Below are 23,719 nucleotides of genomic sequence, written 5' to 3' on the forward strand. Positions count from 1 at the left end.
GACCCCCCCCCCTTCACAAATTCCTAGATCCGCCTATGATACATGCAAGACCACTTTTTCGTGGACTATTTAAAAGATAGTACCCAAGCATGAGGACGCATCTTGTATATATCAAAAGTTACAATTTATTAGACATATGTTTGTGACACGCAATGCCCTACAGCTTGGTCATGTTCATTTGTAGCAATGTTTTGAACTTAACCTCCCTGGGCCTAATTGACATTTCTCGTCATGTTAACAAAGTATGATCGTTATCAATACCAAGTAATTTTTCTACTTTCACTCCTCAAAAATATCACATCGAAATTTTACTTGCATTATTTAACGACTTGGACTGTAAGTCGTAATAACAACTTTCGTAAGTTTAATTTTAACAGCTTTCTGCATGATCAATTTATTGTGCCTTACAAATTATTTTAATCAGTCTTTACTGTTATCGAATTATTTCAAATAGGCTTTCATGAATATGAAACTTGGGGTGTTGTGTTTCAAAATGGGGACGCTTTAATTCTAATAACCTAAACTTGCGACATATTAGGCCTAATTAATCAATATAGTAAGATTGATCCATACATCCGGGCAGTTGGTGCATGAGAAAAGGATTTGATTGGCTTCTCATTTTCGAGGTTATAATCTATTGTTCCAAGGAGAAAAAGAACGATAAATCTGATTGGTCGAATTCTTTACACTGTGCGCAGCGAAACAATGCAAGGAAATTAAACAGTAAGTTAAATTTTACGATTATGAATAAATATATTAGTTTAATATGGCTTTGATAGTTTTCGACTAAATCTGAATCGGAATATATTCGATAGATGTATCGTAAATTGAAACATTTTACTTTACACCTTTTTGGCATTAGCCAATCAAATTCGCGCTTTGAAAAACCACATCGCTATTCATACGATGCATGATGTTGAGGTTATAAGCGGTCTAACTGAACAAAACTATCCGCAAGATTTTTTGTTGAATTTTTTCAAAAAAGACAGGTAATGTGATATATTTATTATTTGATTTTATGTTATTTTGTTTCATCAGCCACTCATGTATTCTTTTGAGTACATTTTTTTGTATTTGTCCCAAGTGACTGATCTCGTCCAGTGTTATTACTTCGGCAGTTATTTCACAAAAACTACGAACAGAAATGGCGTTCAAACAAAACTTTCCAGAACTAGTTTGCTATTTTGGACTGATGGTGCTTTTGATATGTATTTATTATGTTAAAATATGAGTATAATAAGTGTTAGTAAAGCTAGGTGGACGTTTGTTTTTATCTAGAAAAGAGTTGCACGTGCCAACTCAAAAAATTCTGACTGAAGAATTCCCCTCTCTTGGGCCCTTATTTTCTGTACATGACCTAAACATACTATGCATTAAGTATTTCATCGGGAAGTTTGGATTTTTAGTTCATATTTTTTCAAGGAGTTTATTAAGTATAGTCTTAATTGTCTAGCATATCATTTTATTTTTTATGATTTTTAATATAAATGTCATGCTCGAATGATCAATGGAAGGGGCACATTTAGGAGCAAGGAAATAGTAAAATGCCTGGCTGAGGGAAAACCCTTCTGACAAAAATAGATGCCCCCAGATTTGGATTTTTTACAAGAAAAATATGAAATCTAGATATATTAATAAACGTGAAAATTTCATTGCATCTATAATGATATCGCCAACTTTTTGGGGGAAAAAAAAAATATTTACCCTGGATTTGTAAAATACATGCCCAGTATTATAAGTTGGTGAAAAATGAATATACGTAGGAAACTTTATTAAAACTAAATATACATGTAAGTTGTTCTATTAATCATTTTAATGAACAGAGTAAGACAAATCTTGCATGTTGGTTTGATTATTTTCATATTCCTTAAAATAATTGTACAAGGAAATATTGATACTACTTTGTGTCCTTTGAAAAGTATATTTTAAAAAAAAAAATCACGATGATATGAATTTCAGGACATGAATCATAGGATGAATTTTTACAGATGAATTTATGTGAATTTTGAAAAACGAAAGGTTTTGGATAATGTTGTGAAACAATATTTTTAGTTGGATTGTATAAATATCTATAGAGTTCTCGACTGAAATAAGGAAAGTGTTTCTAATTAATATGATATACTCTGCATATACAGAGGTATTCTTAATGAGAAGGTCTGTGGAGCATTCAGGTCTGCACTCTATACAAGTTTTGTAGGACCTGTGTGGTTCACTACAACAAGGTGCAACGCTAATGGTAGACCGACGGCTGGAGTCTACCAAAAATTGAGAAGGTCCACTTAGTATTCTGTTGTAAGTGGACCATAGTCTGTATTTGTCAATGAAAATAATTTGCATTGCAAATAGTATTTGATGTCCATTTTCACAGGAAGTCAATTGATCGATGATGTATACTTTCATTTCACAAGAAATGTTATGATACAACTTAAAAGAAAACATTGCTACTGGAAGTTTATCACAAAAAAATGCTATGACAATGGTTGGGCATCCAATCTTCATCAGCCAAGAAAACTAAGTAAAGACTAGTGATTTATTTCCATTGATAAAAAAAAAATTAGGTTCTAGTGCCACTGCACCTGACTGAAACTAGCAGTGCACGCTGAATTTTGTTACTCCCTTCGTTAGTCAGCCATGTAAATGCAAATAGCCACGACTGGTAAAATGATCTACACCTATTTTCTGTTTCATACTTCTTCTGTGTCATTTGAATAAATTGTAAATACAAATCAATTGTTTATTTTTTTTTCAATTGAATAAATTACCATGATAATGTATAGAAGCAAGTCCATTGTTATTTTTTTCATCAGTTAAAGTTATTACTGGTAATAATACAGGCATTTTTGAAGACCCACCCAAGTTTGAGAAGGTTCACTAAATGATGCTAATGAAACAGAACATTTGTTCAATATGAGAGTTAGATCAAACTACAGAATACACACTTGTTGTAACAAGTGTTTCTGATCTTCCAAATAACAAAAAAAAGAAGAAAAGAATTTGACTGATTTTCAATTATAATCTATGAATGGATCAGCACTACCACACGGATGGTTTTCAACATCTGTGGCAATGTTATGTGTATTTAGCACAAGTTAATATTAGCATTATTTGTTATTCCCTAATCAGATTCATATTTTGGGTAGACTATACTTAGTTTTTCAGTACAGACTGTCAGTATGCAAAATTTTCAAGGAATGTGACCTTATTTTTTGTGAAGTGTAGGAGAGTGTTTTTGTAGACTTGTTCCTTTTTAATGTGTGTGTGCTTTTTGTTTGGTTCAACTCAGCTTAGAAATGTGTCTTTTTATTTTGTAGATGTTCATCATGCTAATCAGAATGACATCGAAAAGATGAATAAAAAATGGACCGTATGCCTCTTCTCAAGGTAGTTTGTACCGTTGTATAACAGACAAAAACAGGCATGGCAGATGACCCCATGCTTAGCTTGTTTGATGCAGATGGAGGAAGCTTTCTGGATGACTTGACTGGTCCAGGAGGGGCACAGAGTATAGATAGTAATTTTATGGGACAGGGGATGGCAAGTGAACAGATATTACAACAATCGCAAGGATATGGCATTCAGATGTCAGACATATCAGGGAACCAGTTTAATCCATACCAACAAGCCACTCCTGCACCTGAACCATTCCCAAATGATGGCTTCAACCAGTTTAATGCCAGTCAGAAGTTGCAGCAAATGAATATGACCACACCTCATAGTGGCATGCCTGCTAATCAGCCTCAAATGATGCCCACTTACAGACAACAGCAGTTCAGACCTTCCCAACCCAATATAGGCCAACAAGGTCCAAATATGGGTGGAGGATATGGAAATTATGGGGCACAGCAAGTTGGACCTCGTTTACCAACCCCTCAACAACACATGCAAGTTCAGAGTATGCCTCAGTGGAATGCTGGTCAGTCTAGTCCTAGTCGTCCTCATTACATAAACCAATCTCAAAATCTGATGCAGTCCCAGCTGATGCCCACCTCACAAGCGATACAGGGCAAGTATCTCCCTCATCGTGACTTTCCACAACTGCCATCCTCCAATGCATCCGATTTTTTTCAGAACTTTCAAAGTACCCCATCCTCTACTCAGCAAACTATGTACATGCAGAATATGGGTCAAAGAAATCAAATGCCCTCTGTGCCAATATCTAGCCCGAATAGCTCCATAGGACACATGCAGACCTCAATGCAGTCCATGGCTCCTCAGCAGTCACAGTTACCCATGCAAAAGCAACCAACATTCCAAATGCAGAATACCATGGGAATACCTGGATTTAATAACCCTTCTCAACAGGTTCCTCAGCAACATGCTGTACAATATCAGGGCAGTTTTCAGCAACAACAGCCAATGAATAATGTTCAAACAAGTAGTTATCAAAGGTTTCCTTATGGTCAGATGTCAAGCAATACACCTAATAAGGCGGGAGAAGCCGCAGGACAGTTTAATACGAGTCCCAACCAGAGCTATCGCCCATCCTACCCTGCCTTGCCCACACAGAGAGCAACAACCCCCTCACCAAGACCCCCATCTACTCCTGAGCATTCTTCCATGCCTCAAGTCAACCCTAGGGCACCTGCTCCAGTTCAGATGGAGCCATTAGTATCGCCAACTGGACCTCGTTCAAATGCGTCCACACCCGTGTCTAGTCCATTCCACCAACCAGCAGTTAGTAATAGTGGGCCAAACTTTCAACTCTCAAATGATAGTCAAGTAAACACACCTCTCCCAAATTCCAATGGTCTAGGACCCAGTAGTCCAAATGTTAAAAACCCTGGGAATGTTAGAATGACTAATATGGAACGTGAGATACAGTACCTGCAGCAGCAGTTAAATCAGCTGCAAGCAGCTGGACAGACACAGCAAACTCAACAAAAAATGCTGGAGGTTCAGGAAAAAATCCGTTCTCTTCGTGCTTCTCAAGAACTACAGAGACAGAAAGCTCAAACAGATCAACAAAGTGGATATCCAACAAATGGGTCTAAGCAGACTCATCACCAGCCACCACCACAGAACCAAACTAATATTACTCCAGTGGGTCATGATGGCATGCAGGTTTCAGTGCAACAACCACAGCAACAACCTAATCAACAGGCCCAAATTTTAATGCAACCACAGGCCACATTGCAGCCACAGGTTGTAATGCAGCAACCGCTGCCCACATTGCAGCAGCAACAACCCCAAGTTCAACAGACAAAACCTCCCATGCAACAACAGCCCACAATTCAACAGCAACAACCTGTTAGTCAGCAACCTTCCTCAAACACACAAGTGTTTCAGATAAGACAACCAATGTATGTTAATCAGCCCCAGCCCCCACAAAATGTCCTGATAGTGACTTCCAGTCACCAGAGGTTGTTGCAACCACAACAGATGCAACAGATGTCAAATGCTGTGATGCATTCTCCTCAAAAAGTTCAAGTTATTCTTCAGGTATGCTTAAATTTTGTAAATTTACATGAATTCTTAATTTTTGAACGGAGAAAATTACATGCAAACAATAATACAACATTCATGATACAATTTCTTAACACTACTTTCAGCCACAGGGAAGCCAAGCGGCTCCTCAGATGATCAGTCCCCAAGTGCCTCAGTCAGTGAACAATCTACCTCATGTTATAACTTCCAATGTGGCTCAAGGAATGGCCCCTATGCCATCTGTAGGGGCACAGCAGGGAAACATTCCATCAAGTGTTGTTCAGCTCCAGATAGGTGGTGTTGCCCAGCCAGCACCCCAGCTTATACAACCACCACCAGGCACAACTTTTCCTCCTTTACAAGACTTTGGCAGTGAAAACAATGTAGGAAGTGCTGAAAAACCAAAGAAGAATAAGAAAGCAAAAAAGCAACAAGAAAAAGCAGACAAAATTGTAGCAGAGGCTGTTGCACGTGCTCAGGCAGAGGGAAGGGATGTGCCAAAACTGATGTCTGGTGAGATTCCAGCTACAGTCAATGATGTTCAAAATGCGGATGAGGAAGACTCTAAGAAAAAGAAAAAACGTGTTCGAAAACCAAAGACTCCAAAGAAGGAAAAGAAAGAAGGAGATTTCAGCAGTGGTGAAGGGACACAGGAGCTAGAGAGTCAAGGAGAATCCACTATGGATGGAGAGAAAGTGGAAAAGAAAAAGGTTAAAGCAAAAGTGAAACCACCCATTAAAAAGAAGAAAAAGTAAGTTTCTGTTAAATAAGATTTTGAAAAATTGTTTCTTAAAATTTTGGACTAGTTTTCATGATATTTTTATATTTTAGACCACCTGCTACCTTCCTGAAAAAGAAGAAGAGAAAGCGTCATGACTCATCTGAATCGGACCCAGAGCTGAAACATGCGGTGGCAGAAACAGAGGAAATAGATGATGATTCAATTCAAGTAAGTAAATCAATTATCATTTTATGTACATGCCATGGCCGGCAGTCTTTGATAATGCTTAAAAATTATCTTTAAAAAATGTCACTAACCTATTGTGTCATGTACCTACCCCTAAAATGTACCAAGAAATTAAGAAGACCAACACCTCCTTAATTGATGATATCATTACATGAAAGATTGAGGCCTTGAGTTCAGTATATTCTTATTCATGTACATTATTGGTATTGAGGTTTAAACTTTACTACATGTAAAAATTTAGGTTAGCCATATGGACTTCTTTAATTTCAAATTTAGATGCCACCAGATAACTTTATTGCCCAGAATCAAATACAGAGTGTACAAGTTTTCATGATGGTTCTATTGGATTTGTCAAGTGAAAAATTATTAATGTCCCCCAAAGTTATATGTGTAGTCACTTGGATATATTTCAATTTTTATATCCTTTAAATTTTTGATGAAAAAAGAATTTTTTTTACTTTATTTCATTTTACCTGTATTTTATCCAACTATTGATATTTTTTTCTAAACTTACGAGAGTCGACCCAGGACAGCATGGACAATATTTAGAATGATAAATTTTTAATTGCGTGTGGATTAAATTACCTAACATCTGCAATGTGTAGATGCTTGAATCAGATAATTTTTAAGGTGAAATTGACACATGAAAACTTTTAGTAATATAATTTTTGAGTGGACAACCAGTATTTATGTCCCCATATTTGCCAGTCTAGGGTTCCTGGTACACTACTTTTCCCAAAACTTGCCCCATTTTAAGGAGTTGGGGGTTTCTGAGAAAAGTATTCTGGGCTAGAAATAATTATTTTTAATCACTGGTCATTTGGGCCATCAACTTAAATTTTTATTGGCTGCTTGAGAATTCTTACTGATCCTTCAGATCAGTGAATATGAAAATGACTGGCCTAAATTCCATATATAATAATGATGAAACATTTTCACTGGCAAAGATGGTAGAACTTGTAAGTAATTTATTTGCCATGATGTGGGTGAATACATTGTCAATTTTACTGGAACACACAAATATGTAATTGCATTTGGTGAGTGTTCAGTTTAAACCTGGCTATGATGATTGTTTTTGTTGTTTTCACAGAAGCGCCGTTCTGCACGCAATACCAAGAGGAAGAAATACCTAGATGATGTAGATTTAAATCTGTCGGATGAGGATACAAGAGATTTGGATCCAGAGGCTCTGACAGAGCAGCCAGCCACTGTCAAAATTGTATGTAAAGAGGTTTTTTTTTATATAGTTAAATGTATGTGTACTTATCATTAGAACTTGATGTTCTAATGGTAAATCCATTATGTTGTCTTGATGCAAAAATAAGGTTCACATATACACTCAATGAATAATTTGTATATTTAAGTGGTGGTGATAAAATCGAAAGTTCAATAAAGTTACATATCTAATAAATCCAACACAAGAAGAATCACATAAGCAAAATATTTTATGACTTTAAGATGATTTACAGTATCAATCTCGTGGGAAATATTTTCGTTATATTTTGAGAAGAAGAAAAATCTTTATTTTGTGTTTTTTCTTTACATTTGAAATGAGGACTTTATTTGAAATGTTGTAGGACACCGTAGAAGAGGACAATAGCATGATTGTGGACAAAATTTTGGGAAGTAGAATGAGAAAAATGGACAGAGATGTAAGCAAGTATTGCATGAATAAAACAGCTGTTTAGACAATAACTGAATGTAATTATATGTATTACGACTACATGCTCAAGAGGCAAATGTTTGATGCTAAAGTTTATAGCTGATGTTTAGTATTCAAGTTTATAGCTGATGTTTAGTATTCAAGTAATAAAAAGTTCATACGTTTTTTACTGCATGATAATGTGACTTTTCCAGATTGATGTTGATGGGGAAAATGAGGAACAACATGTTACAAATGAGGAAGAGGTGGAGGAGTTCTTTGTTAAATACAAAAATTTGTAAGTACCATAGGTGCTAGGGAAGTTTCATGTTATTATTTCCAAAGAGGATGCTTTCTGTATTTGGCCCTTATTTGTGCTTTTGCTATTTTTACTATAAACCAAAACCATGAAATTTTGACTGCACTGAATATAACCAAACATTTATTTTTAATGAACATATTAAAAAGCTGAATTTAAAAATGGGTGAAAATGGAACAGTCATCAATATTAACGGGGAATACATTCATGCAATTCCTGATTTTGACTTATTTCAAATAAAGAAAGAACTTATAGTTTCAATCTTATTATTGCACTTTATTATCTATATACGTACTAGAAGCTAGAAGCATTTATATGAATATTTAATTACTTCTTTTAAAAAACACTGAAAGTAATCAACTTAAGAAATGTTAGGGGAAATGTTTTTTTTTTTTTTTTTTTAAAAATCCACTAGCTAAAAGGAGCTAGTATTTAAAGAAGTTGCTTTCGATCCCTGTAAAGACAAGATACCATGACAATTACCACTAGCAAATACAAAGCTGTAGTCAATTTTAAACCAAGTTTTATTGGATTTCAGCTCCTACTTGCACTGTGAGTGGAAAACAGCGGAAGAATTAGAGAGGGGAGATAAACGAATCCAGCAGAAACTTAAGCGATTCTTTTTGAAGAAATCTCAAACCCAGCACATGTTCTCAGAGGTAATGCATCAGTAGAACGTGGCAGTCTCAGCTTACACGATGCAACAGTTAGCTAATGTATCAAATGAGTTATCAACATTCTATTGGATATCATTAATATCTCACGGTTATCAAGTTACACCTCTAACTAACTATATTTGTAGTTGGATGAGGACGAGCTATTTAACCCTGACTACACAGAGGTACACCGAGTCCTGGACGTGTCAACTATCAGTGACCCCAATGGTGGTGAAGACATCACTCACTTTCTTGTCAAGTGGCGAGGGCTGCCATATGAAGATGCCACCTGGGAACTACAGCAGGATGTTGACCCTGCCAAAGTGGAGCTGTTCTACAAGCTCCGGGAACCACCAGAGGATGTGGAGGTACATAGTTAAGAAGAGAAGGTGGGGGGTGTTTAATGGCTGCTTGATGGAAAATAGACATGTAGTTGAAATCCTCTGAAGATATAGCAGTAGTAGTTTAGTATGTGGATTCAGAAAATGATAATGGAGGGGCTTGTTCATAATTGGATCAGTGTGATTTTAGTTTACCCAAATCTGAGCCATTTGCAACCAAACTTGGTCCAAAGCATCCTTGCTTAAAGGGGTTTCAGATTTATTCAACTGAAGGACCATCATCCCTTCAAGGGGAGATAATGAAGAAAAAATCATATATAGAACATAGTACAATTTGTAATATTATTATGCAAGTATCCTTATGTATAGTAAAAAGTTAGGTCGGATAATGACTCCCGGACAATGGAACAAGGGGGACAATAGGGTTTTACAAAGATTACATACGGAAAGTTTTTACAAATCTCCTTACATACCCCAAGAGTATTATTTTTGTATTAATATGTAAGCATCCTTATTTGTTGATTAATACTTGTTAAAACCATTACTATTGGATTGATTGTATCTTGCTTAACATCTCGCTCGAGAATTTTTCACTCATGTGGAGATGTCACCAAGACTGGTGAAGGGCTTCAAATTTAAGCCTATACTCGGCGCTTACGGCCATTGAACAGTGTGGGTTTTTTAGCGTGCCACACCTACTGTGACACGGGTCATCAGGTTTTAAGGTCATCTCAGAGGATCCGTTACATTCACACCTGATACCGAGAGTTTGGCGATGGAACTGTCACTACCTGTTTTAACGACTTTGGTCTGTCACGGCCGGGATTCGAACCCCGGCCTTCAGCATGCGGGGCGAACGCTCTAACCTCTCGGCCACCGTGGTGGTTCATTACTATTGGACAGTGCTCCAAGTCACACTGACACTTCCTATAATGTTACAAAATTGCGACCTAAAATTTGTCAACATTTCAAACTTTTAGTTTGGTGTCCATGAATATTTTATTTGCCATTTTGAAAACACGTCGTAAATAAGACCTGAATTATATCTGAAACAAGGAAAAACATTCTTCCATGTTTTTGTCATCATTAAATCAATTTGACAAGGGCTGTGGATATTGTGCTAGATTAGAAATGTGCAGTAAATGTACTGAAGTCCCATGGCTTTACATTATACATGCATGTGATTATTTATTCTGGTAAAAGCTGGATGTCCTACAACCATCCTGCTTATTTTACAGCACGTTGCTGTAAACATGAATGTTCAATGCGTGGATGTATTTTATAATCCTCAATAGGAAGATCTGCTACTAATACCAATTAAAGATTCCACTGTTGGATCTAGATAACTGTGAACATCATTCTTTATCCAATTCACTGCATTTACTGTCCTTTTATGCTTTGCACTGCTCACCGGAATGACCATTGATCTGTTTATCGCCATTGGAGGGCTGAAGTTCCCCCGAGTTCTTTGTATCGCTCTGATGTTATACTGTCATTAAATCTACTGTAAATCCTTGCAACACTTTATCACATTCATTGAAACTGTCTATTCAAACGTAATTTTGACTGAGACTCCTAAAAAATAACCTGAACCTCAACCTCAATCATAATGAAGACGTTCCCCAACCCAAATTTACTCAGTTGTGAAAATCCAACTTTCTTTTATTTTTTGTTACAAAATCAATTTTCTAGTCACAAGTGACACTGTTTTAATAAGCATTTTAGGTCTACATATATTGTAGAGAAATTGTTTAAAAATTGTCCTGTCAAGAAATACAAGGACACAATAAATATGCAAGACTCGTTATGTACAGTATATTAAAAAAAATTCACATCATAGTCCTTGAGGTAAAGACCAAATATTGCTGAGGGTTTAAAGATCTACGTTGGGGAATATATGTGCCCAGTTGAGCAATGTACACCTCTTGTTTCATCGATCGACCTTCAGAAAATGCACAGTTTTTGATTAATTTGTAGATAAAAGCCAGAGGTGCCCCAGAAGAGTGGGTGAAACTGGAGTGCTCCAGAGAGTATAGAAATAGCAACTCTTTGCGAGACTATCAGCTGGAGGGAGTGAATTGGCTGATGTTCAGCTGGCACAATCACCAAAATTGTATTCTTGCTGACGAAATGGGTCTGGGAAAGACCATTCAAAGTATCACCTTCCTCAACGAACTCATGTTGTTTGGAATAAAAGGGCCGTTTCTAGTGGTTGTCCCACTGTCTACACTCGGAAACTGGGAGAGAGAGTTTGATACTTGGACAGACATCAATGCCATTGTGTACCATGGAAGGTAGGCGTTGTAGATCAGATGAATTTCTGTGAAGAATATGATTTGAAAAGAAACTGCTGTGGAATAGATACATGCTTGGGTATAAAATGAAAAGTTTATTGATACCAATGATGAAGAATATTATAAATATAAGATTAATGCATTCATACTTTTGTTTTGCTTTGTTTTTACAGTTCTACTAGTCGTAACATGCTGCAGGCCTATGAAATGTTTTACAAAGATGGAAAAGGACAACGAATCCCGAATGTGTTTAAATTCCATGCTCTGATTACAACTTACGAAGTCATTATTTCTGATTGTGAGCTACTGAGTGACATCGAATGGAGAGTGGTGATTATTGATGAGGCTCATCGACTGAAGAATGCAAAGTGCAAGTTAATGGAAGGATTAAGAATGTTTGATTGTGTAAGGACTTATTTTCTTCAAATTGATATAACAGTTGGGGTTTTTTTTTGGGGGGGGGGGTGTTAGTATTTCATATGATACATATAAGAAGATTCGTCATATTGTTGAAGCCGTGCCATAGACAAGTGGCCTATATTAATCACTGTCTGTCAGCACTTTCTATGGCATGCAGTAACTTTAGTTTCTTGGGAAGATTTTCATAAATTTTATACATATCACTTAGATTAGGCAGAGGAAGACTCCTTTCAATTTTCAGATTATCAGCTTTGTCTTTACAGAGTTAAAAGGATTCAAATTTTAAAAAATTATGCCTCCTAATCAGTTTTGATCTGTTTGGTAGTCTATTTGTATACAAAAACTTGGCCATAACTTTTGAATGGATGGTGATAGAGCTTTCATATTTCACATGTGTATTTCTTGACCTTTCTTTGGGTGCTAGAATTACTTTGCCGCCTTGTAGTGGCAACATTGTATTCCCAAACACATCTTGTTTAATGTTAAGATTTTAGCATTTTGTATGACATGCAATAACTTGAGATTACTTGATAAGATATTTATAGAATTCAAAGGTAATGTTTGGATTAGGCATACCACTGTAAAGTTTCAGATTTCTGTCTGCCTATCAACACTTTGTATGGCACACAAGCACTTGTGTTTCCTTGGGAAGACTTTCATCCTGCCATGAGGCACCCTCGCGGGGCCGTTTCTGACTCGTCAGTTTCCTAGTGATTGATTTGTCTTTATATTCATGTATCGGTTTCCTCTTTGTTGATTTTAGGAACACCAGGTACTGTTATCTGGCACTCCTCTACAAAACAACACAGAAGAACTGCACAGCCTCCTCAGCTTTCTGGAACCAGAGAGATTCAAGTCGACTCAGGCCTTTATGGCAGAATTTGGAGAACTCAAAACAGATAATCAAGTGGAAAAACTGAAAGCTGTAAGTCAGGACAATGTCTTTATCTCTCAAAACAGGTCATCACCAGAAGGTAACTTGTCATATACCATCATGTCCCACCTATGACCTTATCGTTGACAATGGGTCATTATTCGGTATATGGCCATGTTTTCACCTTGCATTTTTATGTCACTTTAAAGACTGGTGTGATCTATTGGCGTCTATTATAAGTTGGACAGCATCTGTGAACAAAGAACGGAATTTTTAATATTTTTTTCTACAGAAGAACTATAAACGCAGTCACTATACTTTGAACAATTGTATAGGGATGTCAGCAAATCTTTTCAATACATTGCTATTCATATATCCTTTATGAAAGGTATAGGATACTCACATAAATCTATGAATTATTTCTGATATGCTGCTCACACTGTTCAAGGTCATCTTTGATGATAGAGAGAGAAAAATTGCTTTGTATTTAAATGCAGTTTTACTCAAGAATCTGATTTAGAGCACAACAATGAAATTTGTTAGGTTGATATGCAGAAATATTCATGTTATGTAGATTTAAGTTTGTTCACATCCCAGGCCAGGAATAGGCCTGTTCACATCACAACCCCCGGGCTGGAAATAGGCCTGTTCACATCACAACTCCCAGGCTGGGAATAGGCCTGTTCACATCACAACTCCCAGGCTGGGAATAGGCCTGTTCACATAACAACCCCTGGGCTGGAAATAGGCCTGTTCACATCACAACCCCCGGGCTGGGAATAGGCCTGTTCACATCACAACCCCCGGGCTGGGAATAGGCCTGTTCACATCACAACCCCCTGGCTGGGAATAGGCCTGTTCACATCACAACACCCGGGCTGGGAATAGGCCAAAAGAGAGATTCAATATTTACATAGAAACATGGGGAGTATTCTTTTTAAAAGAAAATTTGGCAGAACCGCAAACCCATAGGGCATAGTTTATGATTGTGGCTCACCACTGAACAAACTTATCTCCTATTTGAAAAAAGCTTATATCTGATTTACTGGAGAAGGGACTTGCATGTATGTCTTTTAAATTGTTACATTACCTGTATATTTTGTAATAATTGCTGAAAATGAATATGTTAACTCGTGCTCTCCTCCATCTATGGAGGTCTTTTCTTGTGTTTTATAAATACAGTTTGTTCAGTGCATGTCATTACTCATCCTGTGTAATGAAGTGGAGATATGTTGTCTTCCACAGTCTTCTTTTGTAGTAATTTATATGTACCAGAAGTCTTCACACTTAACACTTGACATGTATTTTTGTATTTTACAGATCCTGAAACCAATGATGTTGAGAAGATTGAAGGAAGATGTGGAAAAGAATCTGGCTGCCAAAGAGGAAACCATTGTAGAGGTAAAGAATTCAAGTCTCCCATGCTTTTGGAAGATGGGCTTCAAACCTGAAACTGACAAAAATTAAAAATTAAGACTATAATTGAGGGTAACACACAAGTTTGTAAGATTTTTGAAATTACAGCTTTATTTGAATTGATATGATGCTTGTGCATCAGATGCATGCTGTCTGGATCATCTTGTAGAATTTGCTGAGAATTTTAAAATGATTCTTGTAGGTGGAATTAACAAACATTCAGAAGAAATATTATCGTGCAATTTTGGAGCGCAACTTTACGTTCTTGTCGAAAGGCACGGGCTCTTCTGCTAATGTTCCAAACCTGCTTAATACCATGATGGAGTTGAGGAAGTGTTGTAATCACCCATATCTTATAAAAGGTGAGGTTTCGTTATCATTCTGTGATAATGTAATGCTGATAGTAAAGAAGGTTGTTGGAAATATACACTGAAGTAGAATAAACAAGAGATACAGCAGATTTACAGCATATGTCTTTAGAATAAAACATGTACAGCAAAATTATTGTGAACTGTAAAATCAATTCGTTTTCATGGGGGTTTAACTCATGTTACTTTCTTGATATGGTGTGTGGAGAAATCCATGAATTCATATCTTCCGTGAACAATAGAAAAACTACTAAGAGGAGCAGCAGCTGTTCAACTTCAGAATCAAGACCTGATGAATGTGCTGCTCTTTCTATAATTTGATCCCATTAAGTGATTCTACATTTCTTAATTTTGTAGAATAAATGTTTAATTGAATTGTATGAATTTGATATATTGCAGGTGCTGAGGACAAAATTCTAAATGAGAGTAAGGAAACAAAGGGAAGTGATCTTGAGAGTGTGTTCCATCTCATGGTGCAGTCATCCGGGAAGATGGTGCTACTGGACAAGCTGCTCCCCAAACTCAAGCAGGGGGGACACAAAGTCCTGATCTTCTCTCAGATGATCCGAGTCCTGGACATTTTAGAGGATTATCTAGTAAACAGACAGTAAGTATTTCTTTCAATTTGGATTATGTTCAAGCATAAAGTACTAAAATGTCTTTTCAGTTATTGGGAGACAATACAGGTTTCTCTGAAATGCAGGAATCTGTGACCTTGACACAGCAAACTGAATTTGGATGTAGTAAAGTTAAAAGCTGAAAGTCCACGGACACGTCCTCAGGCTCTAGCAAAAATTAAAGTTGAATTTGTAATTCCTAATAAAGTGATTAGAAGAGAAGACCCTGATATAGATCTATGCTTAGAATGAGGAACTGAAGTTTAATGGATTATCTCTGAGACTATAAATACCTTCGTGTTTCAGATGAACTTCTGTAAATGATGACAATTACAAGCCAACTCATATATACATGTATTCCTGTCTGTTGCATGTTTGATGATTTTGGTGAAACTGATGCAGAATTACATCTGAACAATACATTAGAAAATTTACATGCAGCTCATAAATGAATTTTAAATCTCATGTAAATGTGTAATATGAAATGCATGCAAAGTTTATCCTTCTTAAAGAGATTAAATGTAATTTTTGATGAATAGTAAATTATGATACAACACATTGTATTCTAGATTTTTAACCACAGTATTATTAATTTTATTTTACAACTATTAAAACCGTACTTGATATTCTTAATGATAAATTCCATATACATGTAGTCATTTTCTCCATTGTACAAATTATTTGCGAAATTTTATCCATTAACTGCGGAAAATAGGCAACTTGTATTAAGAGACCACCTGTCATATGTGACCTTTATTCCATTCTCCATTGGACCGTCTCTTAATACAGGTTTGACTGTACCTGTTTGAACGTTTGGATGGTAGAATTTGTGGGAAACTACGACAAGAGGCCATTGATCGATTCTCTAAACCAGAATAAATACCTTCGTGTTTCAGATGAACTTCTGTAAATGATGACAATTACAACTCATATATACATGTATTCCTGTCTGTTGCATGTTTGATGATTTTGGTGAAACTGATGCAGAATTACATCTGAACAATACATAAAGAAATGTATAGAAGAATTTTACACATAATATAATACTTGCCTGTTCACAGATACCTGTTTGAACGTTTGGATGGTAGAATTTGTGGAAAACTCCGACAAGAGGCCATTGATCGATTCTCTAAACCAGAATCTGACCGGTTTGTCTTCCTGCTGTGTACCAGAGCTGGAGGTCTGGGAATTAACTTGACAGCTGCTGATACAGTCATTATATATGACTCGGATTGGAATCCTCAGAATGATTTACAGGTAAGTTTATGAGCTTTCACATTTCACACTGTGTGTTTATGCCTTAGGATTGAAGTTTTACATTTATCATTTAACTGTTTTAGTCAGTTAATCACTTATACCATGTAATCACATTCACAATGTCCATGGCAATGTGTAAATGAATGATTGCTTTCTTTAAATTTAGGCTCAGGCCCGTTGTCATAGAATTGGACAAACAAAAGAAGTCAAAGTTTACCGTCTGGTGACAAGAAACTCTTATGAGAGAGAAATGTTTGACAAGGCTTCTCTGAAGCTGGGTCTGGACAAAGCTGTCTTGCAATCCATGGGTTCAGATAAGACTGCACCAGTAAGTTGTGTTTGTTTCAAATTAACAAGTTTAGGCTTAAAATATTTTCTGACCACTGATACAATTATATTTACATCAGATATTTAGGTCAGAGGAGCCAAAAGATCCATGTTGATCTGTGTTATGTGTGTTTTCATTAGTTTTACTATTCAGATATTTAACCTTCTGTACTGCTTGCTGAATTTGAACTAAACTTAACACAAACCACATCTAAGATGGGCCCGAAGTTATTCTTGGAACAAATTTTGTAGATCCAAGTCTTAAGTAATCATTTCCTTGGACTAAAGATTTACATGCATGTATAGATAAAAAAAAAATTGATTATGCTTCAAACTATTTGAAACTTTAAACCACGAGAACGAGTAACACTAAATCCGTACAGACAGTAGTATGTCGTGTCATGATGCCCCAAAGACAACAAATTTGCTGTCATAAAAAAGATGAACCAACAATACCTTCTGAATGAAATGGAGAAAGCTAGGCCCCCATCCTTTCACTCAGATTCCAAAACAGAATTGTGAAACCTTGTTTCAACATGATAGCCTTAGTAGAAATATATTATCATTAATGTACATGCAAAGTGACTAAAGCCTGAGGATTATCATAGGTTTTTGCAAACTCGAGAGTTTCAGGAAGAAAATGGTATGTTTTTTTGAAAAATTTATAATTTGGTTTGGAAAACATCCTAACATTGTTTGTGTACTGTTTTTATAACAAAATTGTAGTGGATACTAGTGTACACCGCAAAGTTATAGTGGTAGGCAAGTGTGTGCTCGTTCTGAAGCAACATATGCTCCCTAACTTGTCAAATTTTTGCCAAAATGAGGGATCTTGAAATTTGTATGCACTTTTTGACCTTCCTGTGAACTTTGAATATGTCATGTTAAAACTACTGATTTTGAGATAGACATGATCTAGTTTACTAATGATGATCTAGTTTTGTCTATGTCTATGCTGACTTTTTAAAATAGGGACCACATAAGGCCCTTATCCTACCTACTCCTTCATATTGCACCAATTTCTTGTATAGATGATACAATGATATACAATACTGGGAAATTTTTCTTTGATTATAAATTTAAGGAAAGAGAATTATTTCCATTTTCATGAAAATTCATCAGTGGAAGTGGTTTACTGTGCGCACTTTTTTTTAAACATGCAAAAAATGAAAGCAAATTAAAAAGTGCATATGCATGAATTTCAGAAAGAGAAAAAAAGTTGCAAGGCATGTGTTATTAGAAATCAGTTACCTTATAGATACCAGTTTAGACTGTTTATTGAAAAAGGATTTGAACTTTATTTGCAGCAAGCTCAGATGTCAAAGAAGGAGATAGAGGAGTTGTTACGTAAAGGAGCCTATGGAGCATTGATGGATGATGACAAGGCTGGGGATGAATTCTGTGAAGAAGACATTGATCAGATTCTCCAACGCCGTACTCAGGTTATCCAGATCGAATCTGAAGGAAAGGGATCAACCTTTGCCAAGGTAATTATACGTCAGAAGATTGTATCACTGATGACTTGGTGTATGTTAATGTTTTAGTCTTAGCGTTCAGGTATCATGAAATGTCTTGTTGGGGATCATTGTAGTAGGATATCTGATTTTTGTGTTGCAGGCAAGCTTCTCTATGTCAGGCACCAGAACTGATATTGACATCAATGATCCAAATTTCTGGCAGAAGTGGGCCAAGAAAGCAGATGTTGATGTGGAGGGTCTCAAACACAAGGTACGTGCATGAACCTGAAGTTTGTTGTCAACCATTGCAAAACTCTGGAAACATGATTTGTACATTTACTGTAATGAATGTAAAAGAGAATTGAACAAGAAAAGTATTTTTTATGCATTCCACCTTATATAAAAGTCATTATTTTAAATATTGATGGACAGATGATTGATTGAAGGGAGTCTAAAGGTAAAATTTAAAGACATTGACAAATTGATGCTCAATATTTTCATGATAAATAATGGAAAGGAAATTCCTTTGGATTTTCATAGTTGAGATTTAAAAAAAAAAAAAAAAAGTTGCAGATTGTTATTGATTTTCAAGTATATACATCTTGACTCCAGGTCTCCCCTCCCTCCACCAGCAGATTTAAAATAGCATACATTTATTAAAAAGACAGTAGTGTCTGAAATATCTTTGATCTTGAAAATTAAAAAATATCAAAGGAAGGAAATAAAATATTATGTCCCAATGGCTTTGTTATGTTAGGCAGCAAGGAGATTAAGAGCTCCTTATGTGATCCGTCAATTTAAAGAAGCATTAGCTGTCACTGGGGAGTAAACACTTCCTAATACGGAACTGTGGTCAAAATGAAGGAAACAAAGTTTTACTAAGTGTCAGGAAAAACCTTTTATTAAGTTTTGTGAAAATGTAAAATGAATTATTTCATTTTACAAAAGGTTGCAGGATGTCTAAATTTTGATATGTCATTGTTGATTATTATTATTTAAGGTAAAGTTGTTTAAGATATCTTCAGTTAAAAATAAATCCTGCTTATGCTGAATTTCTGTGGTCCTTAAGATTTACTGTATTTTGGGAAATTTTGTTGTGTTGGAGATATTGAGTAAGGGCTGTTCCAGAAATGATCAAATGGGGGGGTCGGGCGGCAAATGATATTTTTTTGTGTGGGTGGTCGTATTTTTTCATATTTTAATTGGTCCGTGGTTGGACTGTTAAAAAAATATTTATTATGGGTAGTGGGTAGTTTCTATTGTTTTATTTTGTGCCACGTGGGTGTTGAGTTTTCAGAATATTTTTATTGTCGTTCTTGTCGTGTTGGTTACAAAACGTGGGAGGGAAAATTGAAAACGTGCTTTCGAAATCGGAAATCGGAAGTAACATAGAACTATTTGAGTTGTCGCTCTTTGCGGCGCATAACTTTCCATTACGGCACTCTTCAAATTAGAGGCGCGTTTAGTAGGGTCCCTTTGGATGTGATGGCGGCGAACTCTGTTCTGTAGATTATTACAGTTTACAGTGCATCGATTTTTGGAATATTTTGAAACCAATAGGTATTCCGTTTTCTAATAAAAATAGGCAAACCTTAGTTGATTTATACGAGGGTACCGATGCGTTATATTTATCAGTCGGTGTGATGGTGATATAGAGGCCTCCGGGCGCAGGCTCCATTAGAAGACGAACAATTCGTGGAAAAACATATCCATACCCATTTCATGATAATAACACCGTTTGGACTCCCAATCTTTCCAACATTCCCGCCATAGATGTCTTTGATTGTTGATGTGACATCGTTTCTTCAGAACTACTGTGATACAATGTCGCACAGGCATTACCGCGTCATTGTCTAGAATGTTTGTCCCGAAAACCTCGAGAGATTTGTACCGTTTTCATTTTTAAAAATATTTTTGTGGTGGGTCTGGTTAGTTTTTTTTTTTATTAGATGGGTCATTGTAAAATGAGTTTTGGGGTAATTTTTTATTTTTTTTTATGGGTGCTTGGTATATACAAAAGGTGCCTACCGACCCCCCCCCCCCCCCCCCCCCCCCCCCCCCATGCATTTATTTCTGGAATAGCCCTAATTTAACAGATGAAGAAAACACAACACCGTTCAAATTTCTTATTGTTTATTAATATACATGTACATAAAAAATGTAGGCAAAGGTAATTGCATATCTTCCTAATGGCATTCAGATGTACAATGTACATATGTATAACAGATTTCTGTATACAGTGTGTCATTGGTTTTTTTATTTTCATGTAGAGACACCATTAGACAGTAATAGACTCACAAAGTTCTTGTATTGGTACTGTTAGCAATTCATTTCCATGATTGTATGTTGGCATTATAATTATGCCCTGTATTTTTTAAAAAAGCTATCCCATGAATTCACTTTATTTCTATTTGTAATAAACAAGTTTCACGGCATGCTTTTTTGCAGAACGAGCTGATTATACAAGAACCAAGGCAGAGGAAGCAGACTACTCGATACGGAAATGATGACGGCGTGATGGAGATGTCGGAGCTAGACTCCTCCAGTAATAGCGATGACGAGGACGATGAGTCTCGCAAAACACGGAGTGGGATGAAAAAGCGAGGAAGACCAGGCAGAAGAAGACGAGGCTCAGATGATGATTATGATGCAGATGATGCTGAGGGATATGGAAGATCGGACTGTTTCAAAGTGGAGAAAAACCTTCTAGTCTTTGGGTAAGGAGTTTTTGCTGGTTTTAAAGTGTTTTCATGTAAATGTACATGTACTTGCATCCAAAACTGTACAGTGATTAAACTTCAGAACCGATATATCACCGTTTCAGCTTAAAACCCTAATCAAACAAACCAAACTTGCATCAAAATCACTGAGGATAGTTTCTTTACGCTGACAAAAATATCAACTTCAAAAATGCTGTTTTTCATTGTTAAGATTTTGCTCTTTAACAGGTGGGGAAGATGGAGAGATATTCTTTCCCATGGAAAATTTAAGAAGATGTTAGTCGAGAAAGATGTGGAGACAATTTCAAGAGCATTGGTAAGATTTATAAAAAAAAAAAAAAAAAAAAAAAAAAAAAAATCAAAAGTTGCTTGACTTAAAAAAGAATTTAATAGTAAGAAAGGTACTTTTAATTTCCTTTACAGCTGATTTATTCATTACAACAATACAAGGGAGATGAAAAGATTAAAGAGTTCATTTGGGACTTGATCTCGCCCTCAAGCGATGGATCTCTGAAAAACCACTCAGGTGAGTTCTCTTTCTCGGGACTGGTATGCATTTGCTGAGTGAGGCTTCATGCATGTACAAGAATCTAATGTTCTAGAGTTTATTCTGTTATATAATTTTGATGGAAGCCATAAATGGGTTTAAATTTACTATTAATTTCTTTTGATACACGTGGTAAATAGATTTATAGCTAATTGATATGTTGTGTCATATTTTCTAAAACAGAGTAATGTATTGTAGGATTATCTGCCCCTGTACCAAGAGGGAGGAAAGGCAAGAACAAGAAAAAGGAGGGGAAGGTGGAGAGCAGTTGTGAGCTGTTTAAGTATAACAAAATGAAAAATTGTGATCCGGAGGTAGTTTTACGAGACTCAGGCTACCGGAAGCATTTACACAGACATGCTAACAAGTAAGTTTACGAGACGCAGTCTACTAGAAACATTTACACAGACATGCTAACAAGTAAGTTTACAAGACACAGTCTACTAGAAACATTTACACAGACATGCTAACAAGTAAGATCACTTCCTGAACAGAAAGGTTTCTTCCCTGGGTGCTTTTTGTCTTGATTTAAATTGCAAATCAGAAAGTTAATTTCACAAGCCAGAAAATTGATCAGTCTTGATTGGGTCCTTCTGCTGTAGTACATGTAGGTGGGACTTAGTCTAACTCCTCCTACACTGTTGGAGGTGGGACTTAATTAGTCTTAACTCCTCCTACACTGTTGTAGGTGGGACATAATTAGTCTAATTCCTCCTACACTGTTGGAGGTGGGACTTAATTAGTCTAACTCCTCCTATACTGTTGGAGATAGGACTTAATTAGTCTAACTCCTCCTACACTGTTGGAGGTGGGACTTAATTAGTCTAACTCCTCCTACACTGTTGGAGGTGGGACTTAATTAGTCTAACTCCTCCTACCCTTTTGAAGGGATAGATAAGTACAAATGTAAATCATCAGGTGTAGTGTAGTAGGGTTTATTGCCCCTAGTGCCACTTTTTCTACTTTAAAGAACATTTCTCACGAATTTTACAGTTAATATAGCAGAGAGTGTCATTAATGTTACATTGCGTAAAGGGAGATAAGTATTATTAACCAGGATTCGGGAGATTGTTTTAGGTGTAGTTGTATATATCTGTGTACTGCAATACACTATGTCCATATCTTGCATTATTGCAGTTTTTGAAATCTGATTCTTGCTTGCCAGACAATTTAGTGAGGGGAAAAAACTTATTTATATACTTTAGTCATTCCATTTGCACTATTAGGGCACTTTCAGATTACACTAAGGATAAAGACCTTGTGGAGTTTAACATGATAAACATGCTTAAAGTAGCCCAAGAGTAAACTGTCCATGTTGGCTACATTTTTAGGAACAATAATTGTTTGTACATATGTTTGAATATTTACATTTTTTCTTTTTTCTAGAGTGCTGCTCAGAGTTAGATTATTATACTACCTGAAAGAAGAAATCATAGGTTCTGAAGCCACGGATAAAGTTTCTCAGGGATTAACGGCAAGGTATGTAACAGTGGGTGTATTCTTTTACCTAGGAATTGCATTTCTATAAACAATTTTAAGTATTCAGTATTTGCATGCTCAATATGTTGAGAATTTTACAGTGAAATAGAGATACCCCAGGCTGACCCTGACGGAGATCCACCCACTGCTTGGTGGGATGAGGAAGCAGACAAGTCGTTACTGATTGGGGTATACAAGCATGGTAAGGGCAAGTCTAGAAACTACAACCTGTGTCATCTAATGCGTAGAATTTGTAATTTACACGTGCACATGATCATTGATAACTTTTCTGACACCAATGAGATAAGACTTTTGATGGCACACTATCTGTTTCAAGTTTCAGAAATCATTTATGCCTTGAGTCAGTAATATTTTTTTTCTGTATGATTCCAGGCTATGAAAAATACAACATGATGAGGCAAGATCCTGCACTGATATTCCTTTCCAAATGTGGACCACCAGATGGAGCTGCACTAGCCGCAGAACAGAATGATGATGATGAGTAAGTGACGAGCTAGTACTATGGTTTCATCATTTTTCACACACCCTCCTCTCTCTCTAAATCTCAAATCCATGAAATGGATGATGAAACCA

The 23,719-nt window shown here is 36.2% G+C and overlaps 1 protein-coding gene across 11 annotated transcripts in view; it reads left to right on the top strand.

Annotated features, from left to right (window-relative positions):
- Positions 1-878: 878 nt before the first annotated feature.
- LOC125668040 (chromodomain-helicase-DNA-binding protein 8-like) overlaps positions 879-23,719 on the top strand; it is a 40,639-nt gene continuing 17,798 nt past the window's right edge. For all 11 annotated transcript variants that reach the window (XM_056153151.1, XM_056153156.1, XM_056153154.1 and 8 more), the window contains exons 1-26: positions 879-989; positions 3,312-5,439; positions 5,550-6,175; positions 6,256-6,373; positions 7,482-7,610; positions 7,969-8,043; positions 8,249-8,331; positions 8,891-9,011; positions 9,155-9,376; positions 11,327-11,643; positions 11,817-12,048; positions 12,827-12,988; positions 14,258-14,338; positions 14,556-14,715; positions 15,121-15,328; positions 16,400-16,595; positions 16,762-16,923; positions 18,230-18,409; positions 18,540-18,650; positions 20,828-21,096; positions 21,328-21,415; positions 21,523-21,625; positions 21,845-22,013; positions 23,033-23,125; positions 23,227-23,327; positions 23,519-23,627. In XM_056153151.1, coding sequence (XP_056009126.1) covers positions 3,418-5,439; positions 5,550-6,175; positions 6,256-6,373; positions 7,482-7,610; positions 7,969-8,043; positions 8,249-8,331; positions 8,891-9,011; positions 9,155-9,376; positions 11,327-11,643; positions 11,817-12,048; positions 12,827-12,988; positions 14,258-14,338; positions 14,556-14,715; positions 15,121-15,328; positions 16,400-16,595; positions 16,762-16,923; positions 18,230-18,409; positions 18,540-18,650; positions 20,828-21,096; positions 21,328-21,415; positions 21,523-21,625; positions 21,845-22,013; positions 23,033-23,125; positions 23,227-23,327; positions 23,519-23,627 — 6,137 coding nt within the window. In that variant the 5' untranslated portion in view covers positions 879-989; positions 3,312-3,417. The remainder of the gene's footprint in view (positions 990-3,311; positions 5,440-5,549; positions 6,176-6,255; positions 6,374-7,481; positions 7,611-7,968; positions 8,044-8,248; positions 8,332-8,890; positions 9,012-9,154; positions 9,377-11,326; positions 11,644-11,816; positions 12,049-12,826; positions 12,989-14,257; positions 14,339-14,555; positions 14,716-15,120; positions 15,329-16,399; positions 16,596-16,761; positions 16,924-18,229; positions 18,410-18,539; positions 18,651-20,827; positions 21,097-21,327; positions 21,416-21,522; positions 21,626-21,844; positions 22,014-23,032; positions 23,126-23,226; positions 23,328-23,518; positions 23,628-23,719) is intronic.

Source organism: Ostrea edulis, chromosome 1 (assembly GCF_947568905.1).
Source record: "Ostrea edulis chromosome 1, xbOstEdul1.1, whole genome shotgun sequence".
NCBI lineage: Eukaryota > Metazoa > Mollusca > Bivalvia > Ostreida > Ostreidae > Ostrea > Ostrea edulis.